This window comes from Macaca thibetana, chromosome 11 (assembly GCF_024542745.1).
Source record: "Macaca thibetana thibetana isolate TM-01 chromosome 11, ASM2454274v1, whole genome shotgun sequence".
Classification (NCBI taxonomy): Eukaryota; Metazoa; Chordata; class Mammalia; order Primates; family Cercopithecidae; genus Macaca; species Macaca thibetana.
The window spans coordinates 129,387,007-129,411,700 of NC_065588.1; the positions used below are offsets into that span (position 1 = coordinate 129,387,007).

Below are 24,694 nucleotides of genomic sequence, written 5' to 3' on the forward strand. Positions count from 1 at the left end.
GCTAAAGTGGGAGAATTGCTCGACCCCAGGAGTTCAAGAGCAGCCTGAACAACATAGGGAGACCCCATCTCTACAAGAACAACAAAATTAGCCAGCCATAGTGGTTGTACACCTGTGTATTCTGGCTACTTGGGAGGCTTATGTAGGAGGATCTCTTGAGCCTCGAGGTTGAGGCTGCATCACAACACTACGCTTCAATCTGGTCAACAGAGCAAGACCCTGTCTCAAAAAATACATATTTTGAAGTTCACTTATAATAGTATAAATGGTTATATCATGAGGATAATGGAAATAGAGCTATATAACAACTGACTGTCAAACTGTCAGATTATTTTTAGAATGAGAACTTGGGTCTTGGGATGGTTTTAGTGAAAGTACACATGTATTTTTTTTTTTTGAGACGGAGTCTCGCTCTGTCGCCCAGGCTGGAGTGCAGTGGCCGGATCTCGGCTCACTGCAAGCTCCGCCTCCTGGGTTCACGCCATTCTCCTGCCTCAGCCTTCGGAGTAGCTGGGACTACAGGCGCCCGCCACCTCGCCCGGCTAGTTTTTTGTATTTTTTAGTAGAGATGGGGTTTCACCATGTTAGCCAGGATGGTCTCGATCTCCTGACCTCGTGATCCACCCGTCTCGGCCTCCCAAAGTGCTGGGATTACATGTGTGAGCCACCACGCCTGGCCTAGTACACATGGATTTTAAAGTTCTGTGCCTGAATAGTTTAGATGAAAGATGATATGGTTTGGAAAATGTGTTGCATAAGTGGCTTTCTTAATAGCAACGTGAAGATGCATATGGCAAGCTTAAATAAAACTTTAGAATGAGAACCAATATGCAAAATATTTCTCATTCTTTAAGCTTGAAATGACTACCTAATTTTTCTTTCAAATATGTTCATTTTCTTCTTAGTATTTACTACAGTGTACAGTTTTGTTTTAAAAATATTATTTCTTTATCTTTTCCATTACAATGTAAATTTTATAATAACAAGAGCTTATTTTTTCTTTTGTGTCTCTATACCTCACACACTACCTGGGCATAGTATATACTCAGAAAGTATTGAGTGAATTAATTACTCAAAACATTGGGTCAAAGCTTCTTCCAACCTTTTTTCTTTGCTTTTCGTTTTGTTTTTATTTTTTTGAGACGGAGTCTCGCTCTGTTGCCCAGGCTGGAGTGCAGTGGCCAGATCTCAGCTCACTGCAAGCTCCGCCTCCCGAGTTCACGCCATTCTCCTGCCTCAGCCTCCCAAGTAGCTGGGACTACAGGCGCCCGCCTCCTCGCCCGGCTAGTTTTTTTGTACTTTTTAGTAGAGACGGGGTTTCACCGTATTAACCAGGATGGTCTCGATCTCCTGACCTCGTGATCCGCCCGTCTCAGCCTCCCAAAGTGCTGGGATTACAGGCTTGAGCCACCGCGCCCGGCCCTTTTCTTTGCTTTTCATTGCTTTTCATGTGTTTTTTACATTCTCCATTTAATAAACATATTTGTCAACAACCAAAGGTGACTTAATCTCCAGTCAGTTTCCTGTTTCTGTTTTGAGTAGTTCCTTGCAATACCTAGAAGATTGTTATTATACTTGGGACTTACTTCAGACTAGGAAACTAAGCCTTAAAAGCAGCCAACCCCTCAACATAGCATTTCTAGTTTTTTTTTTTTTTTTTAGAAAGCACAACCAAACATTTTTTTTTTTTCCTTTATAGAAGTCTGGAATGTAAATGGTAACATGATGTGGCACCAGGATAACCAAGACAAGCTTAAAATTATAAAAAGAGGTCATGAATGTGATGCATTTGGAAAAAATTTCAATCTGAACATGAACTTTGTTCCTTTAAGGAAATCAAACAACGAAGGTGACTTAGATGGATTGATTTTAAAACATCATTTAGATTTGCTTATTCCAAAAGGAGATTATGGAAAAGCAGAATCAGATGACTTTAATGTGTTTGATAATTTTTTTCTCCATTCCAAGCCTGAGGATACTGATACCTGGTTAAAGTACTATGATTGTGATAAATATAAAGAGAGCTATAAAAAGTCACAGATTATCATATATCATAGAAATCGTTTAGGGGAGAAACTCTATGAATGCAGTGAATGTAGGAAGCGCTTCAGTAAGAAACCAAGTCTCATTAAACATCAAAGCAGACATATAAGAGACATAGCCTTTGGCTGTGGTAATTGTGGCAAAACCTTTCCCCAGAAGTCTCAGTTTATTACACATCACAGAACTCATACAGGAGAAAAACCTTATAATTGTAACCAGTGTGGTAAAGCCTTCTCCCAAAAGTCACAGCTCACATCCCATCAGCGGACACATACAGGAGAGAAACCATATGAGTGTGGCGAATGTGGGAAAGCCTTCTCCCGGAAGTCACATCTCATATCGCATTGGAGAACACACACAGGAGAGAAACCCTATGGATGCAGTGAATGTGGGAGGGCCTTTAGTGAAAAGTCCAATCTCATTAACCATCAGAGAATTCATACCGGTGAGAAACCTTTTGAATGCAGGGAGTGTGGGAAAGCCTTCAGCAGGAAGTCACAACTCGTTACACATCACAGAACTCACACAGGAACAAAACCCTTTGGATGTAGTGATTGTAGAAAAGCTTTCTTTGAGAAGTCAGAGCTTATTAGACATCAGACAATTCATACTGGAGAGAAACCCTATGAATGCAGCGAGTGTAGGAAAGCATTTAGAGAGAGGTCCAGTCTCATTAATCATCAGAGAACCCACACAGGAGAGAAACCTCATGGATGCATTCAGTGTGGGAAGGCCTTCTCCCAGAAGTCACATCTCATATCGCATCAGATGACACACACAGGAGAAAAACCCTTTATATGCAGTAAATGTGGGAAAGCCTTCAGCAGGAAATCACAGCTCGTTAGACATCAGAGAACTCATACGGGAGAAAAACCGTATGAATGCAGTGAGTGTGGGAAAGCTTTCAGTGAAAAATTAAGTCTCACTAATCATCAGAGAATTCATACAGGAGAGAAACCATATGTATGCAGTGAATGTGGGAAAGCCTTTTGTCAGAAGTCACATCTCATATCACATCAGAGGACACATACAGGGGAGAAACCCTATGAATGCACTGAATGTGGGAAGGCCTTTGGTGAGAAGTCAAGTCTTGCAACTCATCAGAGAACTCATACTGGAGAAAAACCGTATGAATGCAGGGACTGTGAAAAAGCTTTCTCCCAGAAATCACAGCTAAATACCCATCAGAGAATTCACACTGGAGAGAAACCCTATGAATGCAGTCTTTGTAGGAAAGCTTTTTTTGAGAAGTCGGAGCTAATTAGACATCTGAGAACTCATACAGGAGAAAAACCTTACGAATGCAATGAATGTAGAAAAGCCTTCAGGGAGAAGTCAAGTCTCATCAATCATCAGAGAATACATACAGGAGAGAAGCCTTTTGAATGCAGTGAGTGTGGCAAAGCTTTCTCTCGGAAGTCCCACCTTATACCACATCAAAGGACACATACAGGTGAGAAACCCTACGGATGCAGTGAATGTAGGAAGGCCTTCTCTCAGAAATCACAGCTGGTTAATCATCAGAGAATTCATACAGGAGAGAAGCCTTATCAATGCATTGAATGTGGGAAAGCTTTTTCACAGAAGTCACAGCTCATCAATCATCAGAGAACTCATACAGTAAAAAAATCCTAGAAATACAGTTAATAGTAGTCTTTGACAGATCATCTTGGACTTCAGAAAATGCAATTATGATAACATTTTTAGACAGTCACATTGTGTTATGTGTCTGCACTCCTTGAGGGTGAGAACTCTAAATGAGATGGTGTATGGAAAGCTGATCTTAATTCAGAGTGAACCTATGAATGCAGTGCATCTCAACAACTTTTCAAACCATAGTGAAGCCTTACAGAGTAGAACATTCACAGCAAAGAAGAATCGTGTGAATATCAAAAAGCCTTCCAGAAGTCAAGTCTCCTAAGCTATTAGACATATTCCCACTGGAGATGAGGGAAAACCCCATGAATGCAGGAAATGAGGCAATATTTTTAAGAAATGACATTTCATTGTACATAAGGAAATGCCCTTAGGAATGAAGTTCTATGAAACTACTAAATATGGGATAGTGCAACAAGTAACCAAACTATTTTGTATTTTGGAGAATTCATATTATGGAGAATCTTAACAATTTAAAGACACTGGGAACACTTGCCCCTCAGTATAGTACTGGCAAGGGAAGCCATACACTTTTTGTAGACGTGGGTACCAAAAATACCCAATTCTAAGTGGTTGACAGTTGTTCACTTTGAAGTGTGAAGTTTTAAAAATATGTGAATAAAATTATGTGAATAAATTGGCCATTGAAACATCTAAGAAATTTCTTAGTGGTATTTGTGGCTTATCTTCTAGTGTCACATATGTTTTGCGTTTTGAACTGACATTTAATTTAATGTAATTGGGATTATGAAATGCATATGCCTTATAGTGCCTCTGATGTCTGTGAAGACACACTACACACCACTGGTTTTTATTTTTTAACAATAATATAGAGAATGGAAAGTCATGTAACATGGCTACATTAATAAGTACCTTGAGTGATAACCCATTTCTTTTTCCTTATTATAGACATACATAAGGGGTCTTTTGTTTTTACTGACCTTTCTATTCAGTAACTGAAGCCAACATTATGTAAGTCTTCTGCATCCTCAGAGTCTGAGTAACAGTTTATATAAAATAAATATGCAAAGGCAGGAACCACAGAATAACCATAGTAATATATAACTGAATTAGCAAAATAAAGATATTTGAACTACATTACAACACCCAAACTAAATGAAATAAAGTAGTGCTGTATCAAATCTTTTTCTCATTTAGTGAGATGTCTCCATGTATTTTTTATATATATATATATGTATCTTAAGTGATATGTAACCCAAATACCACTATTTTAATTTCCTGTGATAAAGTATCATGGATATTTTGTGCTGCTATTATGCTTTTTGTGTTGCATAAAATATCTTGTAAAATTTAGATGAATAAATGAATTATTAAAAAATCACATTTCTGAAGATGTAAAGTGTTAGGGAATTTTATGCTGGAAAAACATTTTTGACATTCAAGGAAGCCTATTTTCTAGCAAATTTCTGTGGTCACTGGAAAAGTACATATGATCCTGAACTTACAATGGGGTTACATCCCAATAAACCCATTGTAAGTTGAAATTATTGTAAGTCGAAAATGCATTTAATACACCCAACCTACCAAACATCATAGCTTAGCCTAGCCTACCTTAAACATTCTCAGAACACATTCTAATGCATCGTCTATTTTATCAAAAGGTGTTGAATATCTGATGTAATTATTGAATACTGAAAGTGAAAAATAGTAGTTGTATGGATACCATTGTAATGTTGAGAAACTGTAAGTCACATCCTCTTAAGTCAGGAACTATCTGTATTAGGAAACAAGATTTCCATTTTATCATTTGAAACGTATTTGACTCTTTCCCTAGTTGCATTATCCCCATGGAAAACTTCACATTGAGAACTTAACATTATTTAAGTATACTTCCATAAAAATGCATGAACCATCCCTTAGCTAAGTAAGGATTTTGTAATGTTCTCTCAATGTTGCTTGACAAAGTTAATATTTTTTTGTATGCTGATGAAATTTAGAAAAGTCCAATATTGAGCTTGATTGCAAACTTACAAAAAATCAAGGCTTCACCTTTTATGTTCAAATTGTTGTATCAGTATGGTATTTTGCACCTTTACCATGAACAGTATTTTCTTCTTTAATTTTTGATTTTGCAACATTTTGGGAAAGTTGGAATTTTAAATAATTTTCTAAACCAGCATACCAGTTCAACAGCCAAATAATTCTGTCTTTCTGTGCTGTAATTTTAAAGCATCTAATTTTCCAACTTTTTATTCATACTCAAGTGTATGAACTTCCTGGCTGGGCATGGTGGCTCACGCCTGTAATCCCAGCACTTTGGGAGGCTGAGGAGGGTGGATCACTTGAGGTCAGGAATTCAAGACCAACATGTTCATGGCCAACATGGTGAAACCCTGTCTTTACTAAAAATTGGCTGGGCGTGGTGGCTCATGCCTGTAGTCCAAGCACTTTGGGAGGCCAAGGCAGGTGGATCTAGAGGTCAGGAGATCGAGACCATCCTGGCTAACACGGCGATACCCCATCTCTACTAAAAATACAAAAAATTAGCCAGGCATGGTGGCAGGCGCCTGTAGTCCCAGCTACTCGGGAGGCTGAGGCAGGAGAATGGTGTGAACCCGGGAGGCAGAGTTTGCAATGAGCCGAGATCGCGCCACTGCACTCCAACCTGGGTGACAGAGTAAGACTCCATCTCAAAAAAAAAAAATTAGCTGGGTGTGGTGGCATGTGCCTGTAATCCCAGTTACTTGGGAGGCTGAGGCAGGAGAATCACTTGAACCCGAGAGGTGGAGGTTGCAGTGAGCCAAGATGGCACCACTGCACTCCAGCCTGGGCAACAGAGCTAGACTGTGTCTCAAAAAAAAAAAAAAAAAAAAAAAAAACTTCCTACTTTTTAATATCTCAAAGTCATTTTACTAGATGTGGGAGACCAACTAATGCAAATGAACAGTTAGAAGGTGATGTTGTACTTTGTGATTTTTGCCCTATTTTTTTCTTTCCATCTATTATCATTCTCTGTCCAATCCCAGAGACTGATTCATTAGGTCTTGGAAATTCTAGATTATTCTATTAACTGTTAAGCAGTTAAACCTGATACTTCCTACACTCGATAATGGAACTTCAACATTAAGCTATTGATTGAATGCCCAAGAACAAACATTTTTTCTAAACATCAGGTGTTATGGGGAGGATTGACGCTGACAATAGAGGTCTAGTTAAGAACTGATGCAGAGGTTCAAATACATTGTGCAGTAGTCACTAGAACTCACCTTCTAAAGTGTCATGAGAGCTCTGATTCTGAAATTAGAGATTTTTTAGTGTGTTTTTGAAATTACTTTGTAAACCACAAAATTATCTCTCTGCATTGTCCCTTATTGGTTCCTACCACAGATTCTACATCAAGAAGAAAGTTTTAGAGTGGATTTATTTTTGATTTTATGGAGCACAATAAGGTACCTTGAGATAGCATACTAAGGGAGGCCAAATACAGGAAGCATCCCCTTTTCTTGTTTTCTTACTGCCCAGATTTTCCCACTGACCTGGAATTGCGCACAGTTCTACAAAGGATAATTTACATTGTTTTCCTTTTACTAAGTAGTGGGTTTTCCTTAAGGTCCAGACTGAATTTTGAGGCCTGTACCAGGATTGCCTTCTGTGTAGCTTTTCCTTGCAGGATCTGGCATCATTATCTATGGGTCCATATATTTGTGATACTTTGGTTTCAGGAACATCTCTTTTAGAATGTTGACATAAAATGCACCCACAGAATGCCAGATTTATCAAAAGTAATTTTCTAGCAAAATCTACAGCAGTGGCATTTGGAATCTACATTTGAGACCTTCTCAGTCATTCCAGCAGTCTATGTCCAGGTTGTCAATTTCAGAGGTCTTATTAATGTCTATACAGGTACCAATAAGCTTTCAGATGCTCAACACCTACCCCTGGCCTAGCTGCTGATAAACTTAACCAATCAACCCTTGCAGATGCATGCATGTTTTCTGCACCTTGCTATCATTTTTCGGCCCATTTTTCACATGTATACATAGTGATTATTTTTAAATGCAACCCTGATTACACATGCCTCGTTGAAATATCGTGTGGCTTATTGTGGACTTAAAGTGTAATATTCTCCTTATGGTATACAAGGACTTTTGTACAAACCAATGCCTATCTATCCACTGTCATTTCTGAAAACTTTTCCTCCTATGCAATATTTTCTGGCCTCTGTGAACAACTTGTAGTTCCTTGAGATTTCTATTATTGCATTACGTTTTTGCAAATCTGCAATTGAAATGCCCTTGTTCCTTGTTAATGCCTATTGAATCTATATGAACCTGTACGTGTGTTTCTCACTGTGATAATATAACCATTGCATGTTTTATCTTTTCCACTAGAAAGTTTCTAGAAAGCTAGGACTATCTTTTTGTCTGTGTAATTTTAGCATCACAAGGTATATTTAAATGTGGGTGCAGTGAGTGGCTGTTTTCTGCCACATGGAGAAACATGGTCTGCAGTGAGAGAGAAGAACGAAGCCATCATAGAAGCAAAATCAAGAAAGCGTCCTGATTGTGTTCCAGTACCTGGTTCTTCTGGTCTTCGTGTCCAGGTCCACCTCTGCCCTTTTCATGCCTTGATTGTTGAATTCTTCTGTGAGATACTCCAAATATCCTAATAAATTCTCATGTTTGCTTCATCTGGCTCAAGTTGTGTTTGTTACAACCCAAATATTTCTAACAGGAAATCAGGCTATGTCGTAACTTGTTCTCTAGATGTGGTTACTGAGAAGTTTGGGTGCAAGATGTCTATTGAGGATCAACAGCTGTGAAATGATCGAAGAAGTAAGAAAACATTGAGCTGAGGAAGAATTCAAATTGCACTGCATTGGAGCGAGCAGGGAACTCTGGAACATGTACTGCCCATTGGAGTGCCTCGTGTTGAACCAAGATGGCCAGGCCTTTATAACCCTGTGTTGCTCACCCCATCACCCAGACTCAGGCTGCTCTGGGAAGGAAGCAACCTTAGGTGAAGCAGCTCTTTTCTTAGGTGATGTTGCTCTTTTCTTAGGTGAAGCAGCTCATTTCAGCTGAGGCCAGCTTCACAAGTGGAGGCTCTCTGCTGATGACTCTCCCTGCCCTGGGCAAGTCCCACCTTGAGGAGAGATCTGAGTCATGATGCATGTTTGTGATCACACAGTCCATCCTTCCCACCGCTTAGATCCCCTTGTCTGTGTTACATTTGGGAAGCTGCTGCTCTAGGATTCTGGTGGGGCTCTCTGAGGAGAGACTAAGAGAAGGAATATTTGTAGGACAAACCACAGCCCCTAATGTTGCAGTTGCTGTCTGTATTATTCGCTGTAGATTCTCATCACACTGTTAGCACCTCTGTGGACATAAGTGACTTTCGTGGTAGCTTGTCCCAGACCCTTATTCCTGAGGGGGTCAGAGCCCTGTTCACCATGTCCTTTTCAGATCCAAGTTGCTGTATTTGTCCATTTACATCACAATAGGGCAAGGAAGTTCAAAGAGGCACGTAGGTGGACCACCTGAGTGCCACTCCTTTTTTCTCCTGCCCTGTTGTGTAAGCAGCCATACCTTCTGATGATCAGTGTCAATGCCCCAGCAAAGAGTGGCTTTTCTGGCATGCTGGTCCCTGGACACAAGGGTACAAAGTTCCATGCTGTATCTGTAGTTTGTAATTTAGAACACTCACTCTGTCCTCTGGTGGAAAGTGCCCCCTTTGGGACTAATCCTTCATGTTTGACCTTTATACAGTGCTGTGTTTTCAAAGAGGACACATGGGTTTGGGGACCACAGTGTGGAAGCAGGAAGATTACAGATGATCCTCTGGGGGGACCTTGTGCTTCCCATAACCACAACTCTGGGGTTGAGAGAGTTAATATTGCCCTGGGAGCAAAACTGTAGTTATACTATTGTCCATTTCATGTATATTGTTTGGTTTTGGTTTTTGTTTTTGTTTTGAGATGGAGTCTTGCTCTGTCACCCAGCCTGGATTGCAGTGGCGCGATCTCAGCTCACTGCAAGCTCCACCTCCCGGGTTCATGCCATTCTCCTGCCTCCGCCTCCCGAGTAACTGGGACTACAGGTGCCCACCACCACGCCTAGCTAATTTTTTGTATTTTTAATAGAGACAGGGTTTCACCGTGTTAGCCAGAATGGGCTCGATCTCCTGACTTCATGATCCACCCGCCTCAACCTCCTAAAGTGCGGATTACAGGCCTGAGCCACGGCGCCCAGCCTTGTATATTGTTCATTTCATTGCCCACTTCATTTCACTTGATATGAATGCAAACATTTATCCTTTTTTCTGAATCAGGATATTAAAAAATGCATTTACTGGATCAGTAGCCATATACCATGTATCTGAGGCTGTATTAATCTCTTCTAGTGGAAATTTCACATCTGGCCTAATGGCTGTAATCAGGACTACTACTCCCTTGAGCTTGAAGTTGAATTGCAGTTGTGAGTAGTTTTTACTAGAGAGAGGATGGGAACCATCACTCCTAAATCTTTTATATCCTGAAATGTGACTCTAATCTCTACTACTCCCCCAGAGATTGTTCTTATTTACTATCTTGGGTGGATTGTAGTTTGAGGCTTCCACGTGGCCTTTCCTGCCATAATACTTTTTTTTCCTGCAAGCCAAGGACCTAATGCCACTTGTGATACAGCAGGTGTGAGCTGCTTTTTGTGCAGCCAAATGCCCTCTAACTTTCACAGCTGCAATCAATTGTCTATTATTTGGCCTCAACTGTTTGTTACCTTTATGTAGAGCATCAGTGGCTTTTAGCAGTAGCCACTGTATTAGTCCATTCTCATACTGCTATAAAGAAATACCCCAGGTTGGGTAATTTATAAAGAAAAAGAGGTTTAATGAACTCACAGTTTCACATGACTGGGAAGGCCTGACAATCATGACAGAAGGTGAAGGAGGAGCAAAGACACATCTTACATGGTGACAGGAAGGAGAGCGTGTACAGAGGAACTGCCCTTTATAAAACCATCAGACCTCATGAGATTTATTCACTATCACAAGAACAGCATGGGAAAAACCCATCTGCATGATTCAGTTACCTTCCCTGGGTCCCTCCCGTGACACAAGGAGATGATGGGGGCTACAACTCAAGATGAGGTTTGGGTGGGGACACAGCCAAACCATATCAGCCACTCAAATCTGTTATTTAATAATAATCTATCTCCTAAGTTCAAACATCTGTTACATAACACAGGTGCTGCCTCTTAATTTACTATTGGTGAACTATTTAATGATTGAACCACCTCCTTATGCCAGGGCCTCTTTGTGCTCCACCTGCCACAGTGGTGGGGTTTGTATGTAAGCTGGATAATGAGTAATCCAGTTCCAAAACTTTGGCCCATGCTTTGCTATTTTGGAGCGCCTCAATAATGGTACAAGCTGCAATCCATTGGGTTTTCTGAAAGTCGACTCTGAGATATACTTTGGAGGTATTCACTGTAGATCAGTATCTGTGAAAGGAAAGAGAAAGAAGTAGGATTAAGCAAAAGAAAAGGTTAAACTGCAATGCAGATCCTACAAAACTGCTCCCAACTCAGAATGGATCTCTGTGGTGAGTGTTGCCTGACAGGGTTCAGGTGCCAGGCAAGCATGGTCTAGTCTGTGTTCATACCTCTTTCAGTCACTGAATACAGCCTGACCTGGGAAGAGGGGTGACTTTGGACAAAGCTCTTCTGCAGCAAAGGCTGACCACGAAGGGCTTGACAGGTGAGGGCTGTCTGCTAACTGAACTTCCCACACTTGTACTACAAGCCTTTCCTTGAAGGGAGATAGAAACAGCACATCCTCATGCCTACTAAGGCACACTGCCCCAAATTTGATGGTCTCAAATACAATCTTCCCTTACACTAGAAAATCTTATTTCATTGACTAAGTCAACATTTTAAAAGTAAAGGCTAACCTCCAAATTCTCTCTAGAGGAAATTCAGGTGAAAAGAGCACTGAACTAAGGATTCCTACAATAACCATCCAGTGTAGGATAGGTCTGTGTGAAAGGAATGGCCACATTATGGGAATAAGGGCAAAATTACATGGCATAAAATTGTATGTTTTTAAAAAAACATAAAGACATTCTCTGAAGTTGCTGATGTGACTTGCATGCAGGAGGATATTTCAAATGATGATGTATAAAATTTCCGGATCAACTGAGCTTCACAAACCAGGATGGCTGCATTTGGTGTCTGAGATGGTTTGTAAGACTTCTCAATGTGATGAGAAACACGTAAGCTGTGATATCCATTTTTGTTTGTTTGTTTTTTGTTTTTTTGTTTTTTTTTTTGAGACGGAGTCTTGCTCTGTCGCCCAGGCTGGAGTGCAGTGGCCAGATCTCAGCTCACTGCAAGCTCCGCCTCCCGGGTTCATGCCATTCTCCTGCCTCAGCCTCCCAAGTAGCTGGGACTACAGGTGCCCGCCACCTCGCCCGGCTAGTTTTTTTTTGTATTTTTTTAGTAGAGACGGGGTTTCACGATGTTAGCCAGGATGGTCTCGATCTCTGACCTCGTGATCCGCCCGTCTCGGCCTCCCAAAGTGCTAGGATTACAGGCTTGAGCTACCGCGCCCGGCCGGCAGTTGGAGTACTTTCTACATTGGATTCTTGGTCTTTGGTTAAAAGCCACTATAGTGGGAAAGGCCAGGTGAAAACCTCTGAATCCCACCCCAAAGGTAAGATCGCAAATTAAAAACAATATTGCATTTTGGGGAGAAGAGTTGGAGGGAGTGACGGAGGTGAGTGCGACTCGTAAAGACCTAAAGAATGTGGTAGTAGTGCCCCTGTGATACTATTATTTAATTCGATAACAGAGACCTCGTAGTGACCTGACAAATCCTAGAGATTGACTACAAGTGAGCTTAGCCAGGTCCAAGTCCCGCTTGCAGACAGGACATGGTTTCTAAAGCAGATTTCAGTGGTCTTGGGTCGGGAAATCAATTCTTTTTATTCTATTCAGGAAAAAGAATCAGAAAATGTATGCATTAACATGGGACAGACAATACTGTGCATTCGCAGTTTTACCCCAGGCCTGTCATAATATAATCTGAATAGAAGTAGACTGAACATTTTATAGAACATCACAGTAATACAATACGGCAGCAAAATCATGCCAGTCAGGCAGGATAAGTAGGAAGTGGCCAGCAGGTTGGAGACACCACATGCATTCTAGAGGATTGGTGACAAACCGTTTAAAAATCTAGCAAGTTACCACAAAAGATAGCATATAATTCAGTTTTTCCACACTGCTTTATCAATTCTTGAGGAAGGTTTTGTCGATTTTTTCCTACTAATTTTATATATTTATTGATATGAAATTACAGATATGTTCCTACTGATTTTAAAATCTCAGACGGGCGTGCTGGCTCATGCCTATAATTCTAGCTCTTTGAGAGGCCAAGGTGGGAGGATCGCTTGAGTCCAGGAGTTCAAGACCAGCCTGGGCAACATAGCAAGTGAGACTCCATCTCTACAAAAAATTTTTAAAATTAGCTGGGCGTGGTGGTGCTTGCCTGTAGTCCCAGCTGCTTGGGAGGCTGAGGTGGGAGGATTGCTTCAGCCTGAGAGTTCGAGGTTGCAGTGAGCCATGAACACACCACTGATCTTTAGTTGGGTGACAGAGTGAGACCCCATCTCAAAAAAACCCCAAATTTGGAAGCTCTTCTGTATTTGTAGTTATATTGCTTTTTTATTAATAATATTTATTTTTTACTTTTATTCTTGTTTTAACTTGGCAAAATTTGTGTATTTATTAGCTTTTACAATAAACAAGACTTTGGTTTTATTGATCTATTTGTATCTTTGTTTCTACTTAGCTGATTAGCTGAAAGCTGAACTTGACAGAGGCCAATATTAAGGTAGAGATGTCAAAAATTTATTGGCATAAATATAGGGATTTAAGGAAATATTATTAATATAGATTTGTCATAAGTACTACACTCACTAATTCCTCTGATTTTGACCCCCAACAGGGGCCAGAGGACAGTTTTTTTTTTTTTTTTTTTTTTTTTGAGACGGAGTCTCGCTCTGTCGCCCAGGCTGGAGTGCTCTGGCCGGATCTCAGCTCACTGCAAGCTCCGCCTCCCGGGTTCCCGCCATTCTCCTGCCTCAGCCTCCCGAGTAGCTGGGACTACAGGCGCCCGCCACCTCGCCCGGCTAGTTTTTTGTATTTTTTAGTAGAGACGGGGTTTCACCGTGCTAGCCAGGATGGTCTCGATCTCCTGACCTCGTGATCCGCCCGTCTCGGCCTCCCAAAGTGCTGGGATTACAGGCTTGAGCCACCGCGCCCGGCCCAGAGGACAGTTCTTTCACCATGAGAAATTACTTGGTAAAGGGCGAACCAGCCTCATGTAAAAATGTGGATATAGTTGTGTGTTATAGATACTGACAGTAAAATGAGATTCCTGATGTCAAAAGGGATGATAGGTTCTGGAATGGAACAGTTCTCACAGCAGAATTTACTCACAAGCAGCAAGATAGGCATGGTTAGTGCGGGAGGGTCATGATCATAATGGTAATGAGAATTGTTAAACCTACATAAACCTTTGGAAGTGGTTAACTGATCAGAGATCTTAAAGGCCAAAATAGGCCAGGCGTGGTGGCGCGCGCCTGTAGTCCCAGCTACTCAGGAGGCTGAGGCAGGAGAATTGCTTGAATCTGGGAGGTGGAGGTTGCAGTGGGCCGAGATTGAGCCACTGCACTCCAGCCTGGGCGACAGAGCGATACTGTGTCTCCAAAAAGAAAAAAAAAAAAAAAAAAAAAGAAAAGAAAAAAAAGGCCAAAATAGATGAACAACTTGTCAAGGTCTTACCTTATTTTGAGAACCAAAAATACAGAAGAAACGAGGTATCTTTGAAAATGCAGCTTCAATTGCATCACAAGCATACGCTATACAACTTGGGATCCATCAAGAGGCCTATTTGTTAGAATAGAATTTCCAAATGTGTTCTATGCTGCTTTCCAAATCCAAAGAGGTCTACCAAGCATTTTACCTCTGCATGGGTGGAGTACAAATTGCAATAACTTGCCTTTTCCCTTAAAGGGATGTCTTAGCATTCCTCCATTCACTGAACTAAAAATTTCATAAATGTCAGGCCCTTAAATCTTCTAGCACATATATGTATTATTAGGCCACTTTCGGTACTTGCTACTTCTTACATAAAAATTACAGATCTGAGCCAGGCGCGGTGGCTCACTCCTGTAATCCCAGCACTTTGGGAGGCCGAAGCGGGTGGATCACGAGGTCAGGAGATTGAGACCATCCTGGCTAACACGGTGAAACCCCATCTCTACTAAAAACACCAAAAATTAGCCAGGTGTTGTGGGGGCCTGTAGTCCCAGCTACTCGGGAGACTGAGGCAGGAGAATCGCTTGAACCCAGGAGGTGGAGGTTGCAGTGAGCCGAGATGGCGACCCTGCACTCCAGCCTGGGTGACAGAGCAAGACTCCATCTCAAGAAAAAAACAAAAAACAAAAATTACAGATCTGGGCCGGGCGCGGTGGCTCAAGCCTGTAATCCTAGCACTTTGGGAGGCCGAGACGGGCGGATCACGAGGTCAGGAGATCGAGACCATCCTGGCTAACACAGTGAAACCCCGTCTCTACTAAAAAATACAAAAAACTAGCCAGGCAAGGTGGCGGGCGCCTGTGGTCCCAGCTACTCTGGAGGCTGAGGCAGGAGAATGGCGTGAACCTGGGAGGTGGAGCTTGCAGTGAGCTGAGATCTGGCCACTGCACTCCAGCCTGGGCCACACAGCCAGACTCCGTCTCAAAAAAAAAAAAAAAAAATTACAGATCTGTTCTCCACAGGGCCCAGGCCACCATCTCTGGTCTCTGGTTCAACTGTTGCTTTCTGTGGGGTCAGATACGATATGTTTTAAATATTCCTTTAACAAATTTTAGTCTATTTATTTGCTTTGCTTTGCTTTTTTTTTTTTTTTTTTTTTCTCAGACATAGTCTCACTCTGTCATCTAGTCTGGAGTGCACTGGCACTCTGGTTCACTGCAGCCTTGACCTCCCAGGCTGAAGTGATCCTCCCACCTCAGCCTCCCAAATAGCTGGGTTACAGGTGCGCACCACCATGCCTGAATAACTTTTAGTAGAGATGAGTATCGCGATGTTTTCCAGGCTGGTCTCTAACTCTTGGGTGCAAGCAATCTGCCTGCCTTGGCTTCCCAAAGTGCTGGGATTACAGGCTTGAGCCACTGCTATGAATTCTTATTATTTCTTCAAAACATCTAAATTTTTTTTTTTTTTTTTTTTTTTTTTGAGATGGAGTCTCGCTCTGTCGCCCAGGCTGGAGTGCAGTGGCCGGATCTCAGCTCACTGCAAGCTCCGCCTCCCGGGTTCACGCCATTCTCCTGCCTCAGCCTCCCGAGTAGCTGGGACTACAGGCCCCCGCCACCTCGTCCGGCTAGTTTTTTGTATTTTTTAGTAGAGACGGAGTTTCACCGTGTTAGCCAGGATGGTCTCGATCTCCTGACCTCATGATCCGCCCGTCTCGGCCTCCCAAAGTGCTGGGATTACAGGCTTGAGCCACCGTGCCCGGCCCTAAAATTGTTATTGATATAATTTGCATATAGCCAGGCATGGTGGCTCATGCCTGTAATCCCAGCACTTTACAAGGCTGAGGCAGATGGATCACTTGAGGCCAGGAATTCAAGACCAGCCTGGCCAACATGGTGAAACCCCGTCTCTACTATAAATACAAAAAAGTAGCTGGGATTGAGTAATCCCAGCTACTCAAGAGGCTGAGGCAGGAGAATCACTTGAACCCAGGAAGTAGAGGTTGCAGTGAGCTGAGATCGTGCCACTGCACTCCAGCCTGGGTGACAGAGTGAGACTCTGTCTCAAAAAAATTGCGTATAAATAAATGTACTTACTTTTCTTTTTTTTTCTTTAGAGATTGGGTCTCACTATGTTTCCTAGGTTGGACTTGAACTCCTATGCTGAAGTGATTGTCCTGCCTCAGCCTGCCTAGTAGTCGGAACTAAGGTGCATACCACCACATCTGGCTAAGTGTACGTATTTCTAATGTATAATTCAAATTCTATGAGCTTTGAAAAATGTCTGGGCCGGGCGCGGTGGCTCAAGCCTGTAATCCCAGCACTTTGGGAGGCCGAGATGGGCGGATCACGAGGTCGGGAGATCGAGACCATCCTGGCTAACCCGGTGAAACCCCGTCTCTACTAAAAAATACAAAAAACTAGCCGGGCGAGGTGGCGGGTGCCTGTAGTCCCAGCTACTTGGGAGGCTGAGGCAGGAGAATGGCGTGAACCCGGGAGGCGGAGCTTGCAGTGAGCTGAGATCCGGCCACTGCACTCCAGCCCGGGTGACAGAGCGAGACTCCGTCTCAAAAAAAAAAAAAAAGAAATGTTTAGGCTGACCTCTTCTGATCTCTGCTGCTGAAGCTGTAAACTGAGGATCAGAGAAAAGGAAAAAAATGAGTCATTAAAAGAAGAACCCTGAGGGGGTGTGTGTGTGTGTGTGTGTGTGTGTGTGTGTGTGTATACTTATTCTTATGTCTATATCTCTATATATACAGATCTTATATATATATATAATATAGAGAGAGATCATATATATATCCTTATTCTTAAAAATACATCCAGAAGATGACTTCATGTGGCAGAGCCCTTTCGAGCAGAAGCATCCTCTATGTGTTCTCTAGGCTACTGAAAATAATTTGATTTAAAAATTTAATTTAATTTTTTTTTGGTGGGGGATGGAATTTTGCTCTTGTTGCCCAGGCTGGAGTGCAGTGGCAAGATCTCGGCTCACCGCAACCTCTGCCTCCTGGTTTCAAGTGATTCTCCTGCCTCAGCCTCCCGAGTAGCTGAGATTACAGGCATGTCCCACCCACACCCAGCTAATTTTGTATTTTTAGTAGAGACGGGGTTTCTCCATGTTAGCAAGGCTGGTCTCAAACTCCCGACCTCTGGTGATCCGCCCGCCTCGACCTCCCAAAGTGCTCCACTCCCGGCCAATTTAATTATTAGAGATAGGATCTTACTCCGTCACCCAGGCTAGAATGCAGTGGTACGATCATAGCTCACTGCAGCCTTGAACTCCTGTGTTGAAGTGATCCTACGGGCTCAGCCTCCCAAGTGGTTAGAACTACAGGTGCACACTACTGTGTCTGGCTAATTAACTTTATTTCTTGTAGACATTGGGATCTCGCTGTGTTGCCCAGGTTGGTCTTGAACTCCTGACCTCAAGTGATTCTCCTGCTTTGGCCTCTCAAACTGCTGGGATTACAGGAATGAGCCACTATGTCCAGCCCAAAGCATGTTTTATCCAATACATGTTGTTTGGACCTACAGCCAAGCAGTTTGTAACAGAATAATAATGTTGTATCCCTACATCACACTCAAAAAGATAAATGCCAGAAAGGAGAATTCTACAATTGGCATGTAAGAAACAGTACAGTAGCTCACAGCTGTAGTCCCAGCACTTTAGGAGGCCAAGGTGGGAGGATTGCTTGAGCCCAGGAGTTGATATCAGCCTGGGCAACATAGGGAGACCCTGTCTTTACAAAAAATAAAAATTAGCTGGGCAAGGTGGTAGAGGCCTGTAGTCCCAGCTACTTGGGAGGCCGAGGTAGGAGGATCCCTTGAGTCTGGGAGGTTGAGGCAGCAGTCAGCCATGACTGCACCACTGCACTCCAACCTGGGTGACAGAGTGAGACCCTGTCTCAAAAAAAGTAAAAACATTATATATAATTATATTAATATCTATAATGTGGATAAAAAATGTTAAAACATGCACTAAGGAGAACAACTATAAAACATAGATTTCACCCGCATAAAACGTAAGGTTATAGAAAGTAAAACTGTCTCCTATAAGTCTTTATTGGCTAATTTATGAAAAATGTATACAATGAGACTGTGCACAGACCTTTACAAAAAAAATTGAATATACTAATTCAAAACATATTTTATGAACCTTTACCTACCATGTACTACCTATAACATACCACTGTTCTAGGCAAAGCGTAGAAGTCTGAGTGAGACCAGATTTCTTCTCTCCCAGAGTTTATATTTTAACAAGAAGAGACAAAAATATATATATATATATATGTATATATGTACATACATGTATATAAAAAGTGTAGGTACATATAAATACACTTTTTAATTATATATACATATACTTTTTAATATTTGAATAAATGTTATGATAAAAACAAAACAGGGTAATATGATACAGATTGATTTAAATGTGAGGAAAACTGCAATTGGTAGTTTTTTAAAATCTTATTCAAGCTTATTTAATTTTTAATTTTTTAGGGCCGGGCACGGTGGCTCAAGCCTGTAATCCCAGCACTTTGGGAGGCCGAGGCGGGCGGATCACGAGGTCAGGAGATCGAGACCATCCTGGCTAACACGGTGAAATCTCATCTCTACTAAAAAATACAAAAAACTAGCTGGGCGAGGTGACGGGCGCCTGTAGTCCCAGCTACTCGGGAGGCTGAGGCAGGAGAATGGCATAAACCCGGGAGGAGGAGCTTGCAGTGAGCCGAGATCTGGCCACTGCACTCCAGCCTGGGCGACAGAGTGAGACTCCGTCTCAAAAAAAAAAAAAAAAAGAAAAAAAATTTTAATTTTTTATTTGAGACGGAGTCTGGCTCTGTCGCCCAGGCTAAAGTGCAATGGCGTGATCTTAGCTCACTGCAACCTTCACCTCCCAGATTCAAGCAATTCTCCCACCTCAGCTTCCCGAGTAGCTGGGACTACAGGTTTCCGCCACCATGCCCGGCCAATTTTTGTATTTTTAGTAGAGACGGGGTTTCATCACATTGGCCAAACTGCTCTCCAGCTCCTGACTTCAAGTGATCCACCCGTCTCAGCCTCCCAAAGTGCTGGGATTACAGGCGTGAGCCACCGTGCCTGGCCTTAATTTTTTAATTTTAAATTTAATTTTATTTTAGATTCAGGTCCCTTTACTCTTCTTCTTGCTGTTAGAGACAGGGTCTCACTATGTTACCCAGTCTGGTCTCAAACTCCTGGCCCCAAGCAATCTTTCCACCTCAGCCTCCCAAAGTGCTGGGATTGCAGGTGTGAGCCACTGCACCTGGCCCTTTCACTCTTTACTATAATTGTCTTAAATCTTTCCTCTATATACAGTGAAGTCTTACGTCAGATGATGTTAAAATTTTTGCTTCAACTATTGAGCGTGATTTTAAAAACTCGTGAGAAAGGTAGGTTGTTACATTTACCCCAATTTTAACCCACTCCACAGTTTTTTCTGTCTTTTTGAAGTTCCATCCTGTTACCTTTCCAGTCAGAGATGCTCTGCGAGTCAGTCTTGAATGGCAGTCAACCAATTATTATTTTCCTTCATCTGAAATGCTTTTATTTTTTCTTAATTCCTGATAGGTATTTTTGGTAGATATAGAATTAGAGGTTGACAAATCTTTCAAGCACTTGAAAAATCTGCCACTTCCCTCCAGCTTCCATGGTTTCAGATGACAAAGCTACTGTCATTCAAATTGTTGTTACCCCACAGGGAATGCATTTTTTTCTCTTAAAACTGAATATAGCCGGGCGCGGTGACTCACACCTGTAATCCCAGCACTTTGGGAGGCTGAGGCAGGTGGATCACCTGAGGTCGGGAGTTCAAGACCAGCCTGACCAACATGGAGAAACTCCATCTCCACTAAAAATACAAAATTAGCCTGGGTGGTGGTGCATGCCTGTAATCCCAGCTACTTGGGAGGCTGAGGCAGGAGAATCACTTGAACCCGGGAGGCAGAGGTTGCAGCGAGCCAAGATTGTGCCATTGCACTCCAGCCTGGGCAACAAGAGTGAAACTCAGTCTCAAAACAAAACAAAACAAAACAAACAAACAAAAAAACTGAATATAATCACAATGGAATTTCTAATAAATTTTGCAAAAGGAGTTTGGCAAGATTATTTTAAAATTTATCTGCAGCCAGGTGTGATAGCTCATGCCAGTAATTCCAGCACTTTGGGAGGCTGAGGCTGGAGGATCACTTGAGCCCAGGAGGTTGAGGTTACAGTGAACCATTATTGCACCACTGCACTCCAGCCTAGGTGATGGTGTGACCGGTCTTAAAATAAATAAATAAATAAAATTTTCAGGAGATCGAGACCATGCTGGCCAACATGGTGAAACCCTGTCTCTAATAAAAATACAAACATTAGCTGGGTGTGGTGGTGGGCGCTTGTACTCCCAGCTACTCAGGAGGCTGAGGCAAGAGAATCGCTTGAATCCAGGAGGCAGAGATTGCAGTGAGCCAAGATCGCGGCACTGCACTCCAGCCTGGCAACAGAATGAGACTCTATCTCAAATAAATAAATAAATAATAAATAATAAAATTTATCTACAGGGTAAAACACATAAGATAGTCTAGAAAATGAGAAAAGAAAGAGTAAGAGAGGATGTGCCTTACCAGAAAGCTACAGTAATTAAGACCATATAATATTGGCACAGAAATAGGCCATGAGATCCATGTAACAAAATAGAAGATTCAGAAAGAGACCCAAATATAAGGAAAATTAAGAGTGTAGGAAATATTTTAAACATTGGTATATGGATACCATTTTTAAACAAGAGAAATTCAAAAGCCAGAAAGGAAAAGACTTTTAGATTTGACTACGTAAATACTTACAGCACAGGTTGGGCGCAGTGGCTCACACCTGTAGTCCCAGCACTTTGGGAGGTCAAGGCCGGCAGATCAGCTTAGGTCAGGAGTTCAAGACCAGCCTGGCCAACATGGTGAAAGCCCGTCTCTACTGTAAATACAAAAAATTAGCTGGGCAGGTGCCTGTAATCTTAGCTACTTGGGAGGCTGAGGCAGGAAAATAGCTGAAACCCAGGAGGAGGGGTTGCAGTAAGCTGAGATTGTGCTATTGCACTCCAGCCTGGGCAACAAGAGTGAAACTCCATCTAAAAAACGAAAAAAAAATTAGCCAGGCGCGGTGGCGTGTGCCGGTATTCTCAGCTATTTGGGAGGCTGAGGCATGCGACTCACTTGAACCCAGGAAGGTGGAGGTTGCAGTGAACTGAGATCGTGCCACTGTACTGCAGCCTGAGTGATGGAATGAGACTCTGTCTAGAAAAATAAAATTTAAAAAAAAAGCTTATAGCACACAACCTTACTATATACAAGGGAAAATATAAGTAACGACTTGTGAGAATATGCTATATTTGCAACATATATACAAAAGGCATAAAATCCCACTATGCAAAGAGCTTCTACAAATTAATTATAAAAACATAGGGCTCCTAATAGAAAAGTGATTCATAGCAAAATAATGGTTCATAGCCTTTGCTATCTTCACAGAAGATAGACACTAGTCAATAATCAGTTTCATATTATCATAGAAAGTAAATTAAAACACGATATCACTTTACCTCACAATACGACAAAAGTTAAAATTTGATAATATGTATCATTCCTTCAGTCAATAAATATTCACTGAGCACCAAGTAGCATAGTAGTCATCATGGGTACAGTGATGAACAAAATGGTGTCTAGATTCATGGTGCTTACAGTCTAGTGATGTAATCACTAACAAAATAATCACACGAACATAAGTACAAAATTACAAACATAATTGCAAATTAAGTAAATGCTAAAGAGAGTAAGTCTAGGGCATAATCATTGGGACCTTACTGATTACAATGGGATCAAAGAGCACTTCTCTAAGCAAGACTTGCTGGGCTGAAGTGTAAAGGATGACCTGAAATGAACTAATGAGGTTATGGTGTGAAGGGATAGTCACCTTTTTTTTTCAGACGGAATTAACGTGCTCAAAGATCCTTAGGCACATGACATTTGAGGAAACAAAGTGCAGTTAGAGAGGAGGAAAGTCAGTAAGAAAAGCTTGAAAAGATGGGAGTAAGATCCTGCAGCCTGTGGACCACATTAAGGACTTCTGCCTTTACTTAAGAACAATTAAAATCATCAAGTTATGTTAAGCAGAAGAATATGAGCAGAATTGCTTTGTAAAAATCAGGCTGACTTCGGTGTGAAGAAAAGATATGGGGAAACGGATGAAGTGAAATCTTCGGCAAGATTCCAGGTTAGAAAGGATAATTTGGACAATATTAATAAAGTTTGTTTTTTGTTTTTGTTTTTGTTTTTGTTTTTTGAGATGGAGTCTCGCTCTGTCACCCAGGCTGGAGTGCAATGGCCAGATCTCGGCTCACTGCAAGCTCCGCCTCACGGGTTCACGCCATTCTCCTGCCTCAGCCTCCCGAGTAGCTGGGACTACAGGCGCCGCCACCTCGCCCGGCTAATTTTTTGTATTATTTTTAGTAGACACGCGTTTTCACCGTGTTAGCCAGGATGGTCTCGATTTCCTGACCTCATGATCCGCCCATCTCAGCCTCCCAAAGTGCTGGGATTACAGGCTTGAGCCACCGCACCCGGCCAATATTAATAAAGTTAAACATGCACACATCATTCTCTATATGTCCCCAAATTAATTTTCTTCTCTTCTGAACTTGTTTCTTTTCCTGGATTCATCATCTCAGTGAAACAAAATAGCTATGAGATCTGGGTGCGTCATCTGTAGGGTAACTGGAAGCTGAAGCCATAAGAGTGGACGGCCATGGCGTAAGTCTTTAAAGAAGGAAATTCTCTGAGCATATCACCCTAACAAGAAACTTAGTTCTTCCTTCTCTTCTATTTAATTGGATGATATCCAATTCATCACCCAGTCCTTTAGATTCTCCCTTTAAATTGTTTCTCAAATAAATCCCCTCAATCCATTCTCTGCACCAGTTCAGATTAGTTTCCAGAATATTTAACTATTGCCCCTAGTGGCCTTCTTCCCTTCAGTTCACCATGAACACGGGCAGTGGAATGCAAATATGATTATACACATCCTCCTTAGAATTTTAATGGGCCTTCCCAGCTTACTGAGCGACATCCAAGCGCCTTCACAAAGACTTTTTTTTTCAGTCTCCTGTCTTTTCACCAGGTCAGTGAATTTCCTCTTTTTTTGCCCTCTTCCATTTTGTATAATGGGCTTTTTCTTTTTTGTCTCTCTTTTTCATAAACTGTTCCCTTGATCTGGAACAATACTCCTTTGACTCAGTGGGTTGAGTTTTCCCTTACCTCGTATTTCAGTTGGTGTTCTTCAAGGACAGGGATGTGACTGGCTTGCTTCCCCAAACCTCTCCTACATGCCCAGGACAGTGCCCCACACAACGTTGGGAGTAAAGGCGCTCCCAGGTCACTGGGCGTCCAGCCCCTGTAGATCCAGTGCCTCTTTCCAGAAGGCTTCTGGGGGAGGGCTCGAGCTGGAGCACATGAAAAACCAGGGCCGCTCCAGCGTCTGCCTTCCTTCTCAGGTAACATGAGACTGCTCAAGGGTGGGTGGGGTACAGTCGGGGTCGTCCATAAGGCCACAAGGGACTCGGGGTCGCATCCTCTGAGACCACTGTTTCAAGGTGGCCAGGGAGTATTGCAACGATTCTGGTTATTACAGTTATACGAAGCCAAAGTGTCAGAGGTGTTTGAACCAGAGCAACTCCATCTTGTGTTTTTATTATCATTATTTGCTGTTGTTGTTGTTGTTTTTTGAACAGTCTCGCTCTGTCGCCCAGGCTGGAGTGCAATGGCACCATCTCAGCTCACTGCAACCTTCACCTCCCAGGTTCAAGCAATTCTCCTGTCTCAGCCTCCTGAGTAGCTGGGATTACAGGTGCGCACCACCATGCCCGGCTAATTTTTCTATTTTTAGTGATGGGGTTTCATCATGTTGGTCAGGCTGGTCTCAAACTCCTGACCTCATGATCCGCCAGCCACAGCCTCCCAAAGTGGTGGGATTACAGGCGTGAGCCACCACGCTTGGCCTTGTTTTGTTTTTTTGAGACACAGTTTCACTATGTTGCCCAGGCTGGAGTGCAATGCCAAGATCTTGGCTCACAGCAACCTCCGCTTCCCGGGTTCAAGTGATTCTCCTGCCTCAGCCTCCCGAGTAGCTGGGATTACAGGCGCCTGCTACCACACCCGGCTAATTTTT

General features: G+C 42.3%; 1 protein-coding gene across 4 annotated transcripts in view; it reads left to right on the plus strand.

Annotated features, from left to right (window-relative positions):
- ZNF84 (zinc finger protein 84) overlaps positions 1–8,350 on the plus strand; it is a 270,997-nt gene extending 262,647 nt beyond the window's left edge. For all 4 annotated transcript variants that reach the window (XM_050747753.1, XM_050747752.1, XM_050747750.1 and 1 more), the window contains one exon: positions 1,700–8,350. In XM_050747753.1, the coding sequence (XP_050603710.1) occupies positions 1,700–3,678 (1,979 nt within the window). In that variant the 3' untranslated portion in view covers positions 3,679–8,350. The remainder of the gene's footprint in view (positions 1–1,699) is intronic.
- Positions 8,351–24,694: the final 16,344 nt, after the last annotated feature.